Source organism: Rhincodon typus, chromosome 48 (genome assembly GCF_021869965.1).
Source record: "Rhincodon typus isolate 14 chromosome 48, sRhiTyp1.1, whole genome shotgun sequence".
Taxonomy (NCBI): Eukaryota; Metazoa; Chordata; class Chondrichthyes; order Orectolobiformes; family Rhincodontidae; genus Rhincodon; species Rhincodon typus.
Window position 1 is genome coordinate 2,232,558 of NC_063379.1, and position 8,776 is coordinate 2,241,333.

The following is an 8,776-nucleotide window of genomic DNA, read 5'->3' on the forward strand; positions in this document are numbered from 1 at the left end:
CGTTGCACTGTTGGAGGGTCAGTGCTGATGGAGCACTGCACTGTTGGAGGATCAGTGCTGAGGGAGTGCTGCACTGTCGGAGGGTCAGTACTGAGGGACCGTTGCACTGTCGGAGCGTCAGTACTGAGGCAGTGCTGCACCGTCGGACGGTCAGTACTGAGGGACCGTTGCACTGTCGGAGGGTCAGTGCTGATGGAGTGCTGCACTGTCGGAGGGTCAGTGCTGAGGGAGCGTTGCACTGTCGGAGGGTCAGTGCTGAGGGAGCGTTGCACTGTTGGAGGGTCAGTGCTGATGGAGCACTGCACTGTCGGATGGTCAGTGCTGAGGGAGCGTTGCACTGTTGGAGGGTCAGTGCTGATGGAGCACTGCACTGTTGGATGGTCAGTACTGAGGGAGCGTTGCACTGTCGGAGGGTCAGTACTGACGGAGCTCTGCACTGTCGGAGGGTAAGTGCTGAGGGAGTGCCGCACTGTCGGAGGGTCAGTACTGAGGGACCGTTGCACTGTTGGAGGGTCAGTGCTGATGGAGCACTGCACTGTCGGATGGTCAGTGCTGAGGGAGCGTTGCACTGTCGGAGGGTCAGTGCTGATGGAGCACTGCACTGTCGGATGGTCAATACTGAGGGAGCGTTGCACTGTCGGAGGGTCAGTACTGAGGGAGCTCTGCACTGTCGGAGGGTAAGTGCTGAGGGAGTGCCGCACTGTCGGAGGGTCAGTACTGAGGGACCGTTGCACTGTCGGAGGGTCAGTGCTGATGGAGTGCCGCACTGTCGGAGGGTCAGTACTGAGGGAGTGCTGCACTGTCGGAGAGTCAGTGCTGAGGGACCATTGCACTGTCGGAGGGTCAGTACTGAGGAGTGCCGCACATCCAGAGGGTCAGTGCTGAAGGCGGATCTTACCATCTGAGGGTCAGTGCTGTAGGTGTTCCATACTGTTGTTTGTGCTGATGTACAAGATTGAACAGAAAATGAGATCCTGTTTATTCTTAGAAGTGGGTGTATATGATCACATGGCCATATTTGGAAGGAAGATCAGTCTGGCTTCTCTCCCGTGTTTTTTCCAATCTTGCATTACTGTTGAAAATGAAACAACCTCTGATCACTCCTTACATGACTGCTCGCAAAAGCCTGCTCTGTGCCAATTGTTTGGTGTATTTCTCTACATTGCCACATTTAAGTGATGTTCTTCATTCTCTTGAACAACCTTAAAAACCCTGTGGTGGTGTCAGGCATTCTTTAATAAAGGTCTTTTTTTGTCTCTCCAGCTTTTAGGTATTGGAGATGAGTCCGTACTCTATATTGAGTCAATTGAGGAAGAAGGAACCTGTCTCAGACGTATAAGCTTCTTTGTCAGCAGGGAACTGAAAATATTTGGTGTAAGACAAATTGTTTCTTCCCGCGGTGCTTACAGAGGCCTAAGCTGTATTATCGTTTAAACAGATTAGAGTTGTGGAACATCACTCTTGTTGAAATCATGTTCCTGTTCTATTACAGATCACTGAGATCATGATTGGGATTATTCAGGTGGTGTTCGGTTTGCCCTTGAATTTCGTTGAAAGCTATGTCTTTGCTGTTTTAATTGGCATTCCCTGGTGGACAGGAATTTGGGTATGTTCAGTTTGATATAAATATTGTTAAGAAATTACATGATCCAAGGATATTCATAAGAAGATGGAGGAGAACACAGCTGTTCAATCCCTCGGGCCTGACTTGTCATTCGGTGTGATCCTTTCCCTCAAACCCGTTTTCCTGACCACTCCTTGTGTTCGTCGTTCCCTCCACGGCTCTCTGGACTAGAAAATTCCGAATATTCCTTCCCCTGCGAGTGAAGGAATCATCTCACCTCTTCTCAAGTTTGGGAAAGGTCAACAGCTTAATTTGTCTTTGTGACACTGCAACCCCACCAAATGCACGACTCCCAGCTTGCCAACATTTCTGACCTTTTAAACCAAAAACCTTCATCAAAAAATAAAACCTACTTCGATCTTGTTTTCTTTTTAGTTGAAATGTTTACTTGAAATGCTGAAATGCAGTGGACTGATTGGGTTTTCTGCAGGTCACTGAAAATATGGCTTTTGCTTTCCTGAACTCAATTTCTTTGAGTCTTCTTGCATATTGATGCATTGCAGCTCGAGCCTCAAGTGAGATGTTCAATATGACTCTGTTGCCCCAGGTTGCAATTCCCTGTTCCTGTTCTAGACTCTCCTACATTCAACCCTACAAGCCCCTCAAGGATTTCATAACTTTTGGTGAGATTGCCCTTTGTGCTTCTGAATTCAGGGTAATATTGGCCCATTCTTATCCTTATTCACAGATAATTGTGAATAAGGATAAATCAGGGCCTTGTGGCAAGGAACTAAATTGGAGGAGGGCACATTACACCAGTATTAGGCAGGAGCTAGGGAGTGTTAGTTGGGAGCAGCTGTTATCTGGCAAGTCCACATTTGACATGTGGGAATTGTTTAAGACCTGCTGATGAGAGTTCAGGACTGGCATGTTCCAGTAAGGTGGAAGGACAAGGATAGCAAGGTAAGGGACCCTTGGATGACGAGGGAGGTTGTGGATTTAATCAAAAGAAAACAACAAGCATATGTCAGGTTTAGGAAGCTAAAATTGGACAGAGCCCATGAAGAATATAAAGAAAGCAGGGAAGAACTCGAGCAGGGAACTCGGAGAGCAAGAAGGGGCCATGACATGACCTTAGCAAGTAGGGTTAAAGAGAATCCCAAGGCATTCTGTAGATACATTAAAACCAAGAAGATAACTAGGGAGAAGGTGGGACCACTCAAGGATAAAGGAGGGAACCTGTCCTTGGAGGCAGAGGATGTGGGTGAGATCTAAATGAGTACTCTGCATCACCCAGGAGAAGGAAATGGAGGATAGTGAGATTTATTTGGGGCATTCTAGTACGCCACGGCATTTTGAGGTCAAGAAAGAAGTTGTGTTAGGTCTCTTGAAGAACATTAAGGTGGATAAGACCCCGGCGCCCGATGGTATCTACCCCAGGTTACTGAGAGAGAGGAGATTGCCGGGGCCTTGACCAAGATCTTTGTATCCTCGCTCGCCACTGGAGAGGATCCAGAGGACTGGCGAATAGTTAATGTTGTTCCTCTGTTCAAGAAGGGAAATAGGGCTAATCCAGGCAAGTATAGACCAGCGAGTCTCATATCAGTGGTTGGAAAGCTATTGGCGAGAATTCTTAGGGATAGGATTTAGGCACATTTGGAACAGCATGGCCTAATTAGGGATAGTCAGCATGGCTTTGTGCACGGCACGTCATGTCTTACTAACCTGATTACATTTTTCAAGGAGATGACAAAAGGTGATCGATGAGAGTAAAGCAGTGGATGTTGTCCACATGGATCTTAGCAAGGCTTTCAAAAAAGTCCATCATGGTAGGCTCATCCAGAAGATTAAGATGCATGGGATCCATGGTGACTTGGCCGCATGGATTCAGAATTTGCTTACTGTTAGAAGGCAGAGGGTAGTGGTGGAAGGGTGTTTTTCAGGTTGGAGGTTTTTGACTAGTGGTGTTCTGCAGGGATCCAGACTGGGACCTCTGCTGTTTGTGATATAGAATGATTTAGATGAAAATGTAGATGGGTGGGTTAGTAAGTTTGCAGACGATACAAAGATTGATGGAGTTGTGTATAGTGTAGAAGATTGTCAAAGGATACAGCAGATATAGATCAGTTGCAGATATGGGTGGAGAAATGGCAGATGGAGTTTAATCCAGGTAAGTGTGAGGTGTTTGGGAAATCAAACATTAAGGAAAAGTGTACAGTTAATGGCAGGACCATGAACAGCATTGTGGTACAGAGGGATCTTGGCGTTCAAGTCCATAGCTTCCTGAAAGTGGCCACGCAAGTAGATAGGGTGGTAAAGAAAGCGTATGGCAAGCTTTCCTTTATTGGTTGGGGAATTGAGTACAAGAGTCAGGATGCCATGTTGCAGTTTTATAAGACTTAGGTTCGGCCACACTTGGAGTATTGTTTTCAATTCTGGTAGCCACATTACAGGAAGGATGCGGAGGCTTTGGAGAGGGTGCAGTAGAGGTTTGCCAGGATGTTGCCTGGATGAGAGGGTATGAGCCATAAGGAGAGGGTATGAGCCATAAGGAGAGGCTAGAAAAACTTAGGTTGTGTTCTCTGGAGTGGTGGAGGCTGAGGGGAGTCTTGATAGAAGTCTATAAAATTATGAGATGCATAGATAGGGTTTCGGACAGAATCTTTTTCCCAGAGTTGAAATGTCTAAAACTAGGGGGGATGTATTTAGGGTGAGAATGGGAAAGTTCAAAGGAGATGTGAGGGGGCAAGGTTTTACACAGAGAGTGGTAGGAGTCTGGAACGCATTGCCAGGGGTGGTGGTGGAGGCAGAAACGATAGGGTCCTTTAAGAGGCTTTTAGATAAGCACATGAATATGCAAGGAATGGAGGAATATGGATCAAGGCCAGGCAGAAGGGATCAGTTCAATTTGGTGTCATGTTCAGCACAACATTGTGGGCCGAAGGACCTGTTCCTGTGCTTTACTGCTCTATGTTCATGTGATGTAGAGTTCTGTGTTCTACTTAATCTGTCTTCATGTCTTCTCAGACCAGGATTTTATTTCTATGAGTCGTAGAGTCATAAAATCATATAAAGTATTCAGAATTTGGCAAGTTGTTCTGAAGCAGTGCATGGGATGCTTGTTGGATGAAATAGCCTGCAAAGTTGTAGCTCCCATCATTATTAAAATGTTTTAGATTTAGGAAAAAATGCACAAGCAAGCCAAAACAGACATCACAGTTTGTTGGGAACAATTGAACAGACTCACGACCCCTTTCTCTGGAAAAGAGAAAACTGGAAGACAGGTGACTCAATGGCAGCTTCAAGAACACTAAGAGGTTGATTGATTTGATGGGCCAAACCCATTTTTCTTTCCTTATTTCAAGGGGTATGGGTGCCACCTTTATCTATCCTTAAACACGCTTAAATGGAGTGACCTACTGGAGCGTTTCAGAAGGTAGTTAAGAATTAACCACATTGTATGGATCTGCAGCAAACTGTCATTCAGATTTCCTTCTGGGATGGACGTTTGTTTAATCATAAAATCATAGAATCCCTACAGTGTGGAAGCAGGCCATTTGGCCCATCAAGTCCACACTGACCCTCTGAACAGCATCCCGCCCAGACTCAACCCCCTACCCTATCCCTGTAACCCTGCGATTCCCATGTCCATGCCACCCAACCTGCACATCTCTGGACTGTAGGAGGAAAACGGAGCACCCAGGGGAAACCCGTATAGACACGGAGAGAATGTGCAAAGTCCACACAATTGTTCAAAACTGGATTCAAAATTGGGTCCTTGGTGCTGTGAGGCAGCAGTGCTAACCACTGAGCCACAGTGCCACCCAGTGAGAGTCAAATCTACAATCTTCTGATCGACAGTCAGACTTGTTATCCATTGCACTACTGGCACTGCTGGGGTTTTTATGACTGTTATTGATAACATTACTGTGACTGTCTTCCAATTCCAGTCTTATTAGGTAGTGGATTTCATATTTCACCAGCTCCCATGGTATGTCCCCAGGCCATTAGTTTGGACCTCTGGATAATTAGCCCAGAGACATCATTGACTACCTCCTGTTTCCATTGCATATTTTCATCATCTACGGTGTTTAGCTTTTTGTATGGATGTAGAGATAACATTTCCACTAGAGAGATAATCCAAAACAGGAAAAGTATAAATACAGGACGACAATGCATAAATCCCAGAGGGAATTCAGCACAAGCTTCTGTACCCAGAGAGTGGTGAGAATGCGGAACTCTCTACCACAGCAAGTGTCAGGGTGAAAACCGCCAATGACCTTGGAAGGATCGCTACCTCGGGAAAACGTGCAAAATAATCAAAAACCCCTCCCGCCCTGGTTCTTTCACCATCTTCCATCAGTCAGAAGATACAAAAGTTTGAAGATTCAAGAACAGCTTGTTCCCCGCTGTTAACAGACATATGAATGGACCTCTCATATTTCAGAGTTGTTCTTTCTGTACACCTTCTCTGCAGCTGTAACACTATATTCTGCATTCTGTTCTTTTACTCTGATGTTCTTATTGTAAGGTATGATTTGCAAAATGATGCTTTTCACCATATCTTGATACAAGTGACAATAATAATTCAATCAAACCAAGGAAACTAAACGAGTACTTATAGAATCATAGTATTATAAACAGGAAACAGACTCTTTGGCCTAACTTATCCATGCCAACCAGATATCCTAAATTGACCTAGTTCCATTTGCCAGCATTTGACTCATATCCCTCTAAACCCTTCCTACTCATGTACCCATCCAGTTGCCTTTTAATTATTGTAATTGTATCTGCCCTCACCACTTCCTTTGGCAGCTTGTCCATACCCAAACCACCCTCTGCATGAAAAAGGTCCCTTTTAAATCTTTCCCTTTTCACTTTAAACCTATGCCCTCTAGTTTTGGACTCTCCTCCCTGGGGAAAAAAGAATTGGCTATTCACCCTTACCTCTGCTCCTCATGATTTTATAAACCACGAAAGGTCACCCCTCAGCCTCCAATGCTCCAGGGAAAATACCCCAACCTATTCAGCCTCTGCCTACAGCTCAAACCCTCCAACCCAGCAACATCCTCGTAAATCATTTCTGAACCCTTTAAAGTTAACAACATCTTTCCTGTAGCAGGGAGACCATAATTGAACACGGTATTCCAAAAATGGCCTAACCAATGTACTGTACAGCTGCAACATGACCTCCCAACTCCTGTACTCAATGCACTGATCAATAAAGGCAAGTGTACCAAACACCACCTTCACCATCCTGTCACCCTGCAACTCCACTTTCAAGGAACTATGAACCTACACCCCTAGGTCCCCTTGTTCAGCAACACTCCCCAGGGCTCTACCATTGACTGTATAAGTCCTGCCCTGGTTTGCATTACCAAAATGCAACACCTCTCACTTATCTATAATAAACTCCACCTGCCACTCCTTGACCCATTTACCCATTTGATCAAGATCTCATTGTACTCTGAGATAACCTTCTTTGCTGTCGACTACACCACCAATTTTCATGTCATCTGCAAACTTACTAACCATACCTCCTATATCCACATCCAAATCATTTATATAAATGACGAAAAGCAGTGGACCCAGCACTGATCTTTGTGACACACCAGCAACCCTCCACCATCACCCTCTGTCTCCTAAGTTCAAGTCAATTTGGTATCCAAATGGCTAGTTCCCCCTGGATTCCATGTGATCTAACCTTGCTAACCAGTCTATCATGTGGAACCTCGTCAGACACCTTACTGAAGTCCCTCTAGATAATGTCTACTGCTCTGCCTTCATCAATTGTTGTTACTTCTTCAAAAAATTAAATCAAATTTGTGAGACACGATTTCTCACGCACAAAGCCGTATTGACTATCCTTAATCAGACCCTGCCTTTCCAAATACACGCAAATCCTGTCCCTCAAAATCTCCTCCAAAAGCTTAACCACAACTAATGTCAAGCTCACTGGTGTAGAGAGTGGTGGGTGTGTGGAATGCGTTGCCAGCAGTGGTAGTGGAGTCAGATACTTTAGAGACTTGTAAACGACTCTTGGATAGGCACATGGAGGATAGTAAAATGTAGGGTGTGCAGGGTAGATTGACCTTAGTAGGATAATAGGTCGGCACGACATAGTGGGCCAACAGGCCTGTTCTGTTCTATGTTCTATGTATAGATCCCTGGCTTTTTCTTCCCACCTTGCTTAAACAATGGCACCACGTTAGCCAACCTCACCTTACCTGTGGCTATCGATGATACAAATATCTCACCAGGGAGCCCAGCAATCGCTTCCCACAGAGTTCTAGGGTACACCTGGTCAGGTTCTGGGGATTTACCTAGCTTTATATGTATTAAAACGTCCAGCACCTCCTCTTCTGTAATACGGGCACTTTTCAATATATCACAATTTAAGAGGAAAGGGGATAGAAAGGCGCATCAAAAGGCTGAGGTGAGGCAGGTGGAATGGGAGGAGACATGTAGAAAATGAAGAGCAGTATGGACTGGTTGGGCCAAAATATTTGCAAGTTTTTCTCATACAATGTACTTTTTCTTCCCAGTATATCATATCAGGATCACTGGTGGTTGACATTATAAACACATCAAATACTCATCTTGTAAGTATTATGAACATATGTTCTTGAGGATATCTGTGATTTCTGACCTTTGTTTTCTATGTCTTAGTTTGCCATGAGAAGGTGATGGTGCATACTGTTTACAGTCCGTAGTATTGAGCTCAGAGGTTTCCACTGGCAGTAGGAGAGTTAATCAAGATGTTGTGGAGCTGGAGTCACTGGGTATCTGGGCAAGGTGCTGTCTTAGCCCAGCATGGGGTGGGGGGTCAGTGGTGTATGGAGTGAGAAGAGCTTAGGAAGTGAGTAGCTTCTGAAGACACAGGGACACCAGCCTCAGATAGGATTCATCAATCCAGGCATTGCTGAATGACCTGTCTTAAATTTTTTGCAGAAGCAAGTGATATTATTGATGCACATGATAAGCACTATTGCAGCCGTGATTGGTGCAGGAGCTTACTTTGTCTCCCTGTACATGATGCCGCCATTGGAATCCAACTTTTTTGTCGTAAGTACAGCACGCGTGAATTGTATCGGCAGGATTGTAGGAATGAGACGGAAAGAGTGGAGACCGGAGGGAGGGGGGGAGAGAGAGGCAGTGTGGGGCTGGAGGGAGAGAGAGAGGCAGTGTGGGGGTCGGAGGGAGAGAGAGAGG

At 45.4% G+C, this 8,776-nt stretch overlaps 1 protein-coding gene across 1 annotated transcript in view; it reads left to right on the forward strand.

The window, feature by feature from the left end:
* LOC125488002 (membrane-spanning 4-domains subfamily A member 12-like) overlaps positions 1-8,776 on the forward strand; it is a 31,639-nt gene that overhangs the window by 14,736 nt on the left and 8,127 nt on the right. Inside the window, exons 4-7 of the mRNA XM_048620747.1 lie at positions 1,264-1,374; positions 1,493-1,606; positions 8,110-8,166; positions 8,516-8,629. Coding sequence (XP_048476704.1) covers positions 1,264-1,374; positions 1,493-1,606; positions 8,110-8,166; positions 8,516-8,629 — 396 coding nt within the window. The remainder of the gene's footprint in view (positions 1-1,263; positions 1,375-1,492; positions 1,607-8,109; positions 8,167-8,515; positions 8,630-8,776) is intronic.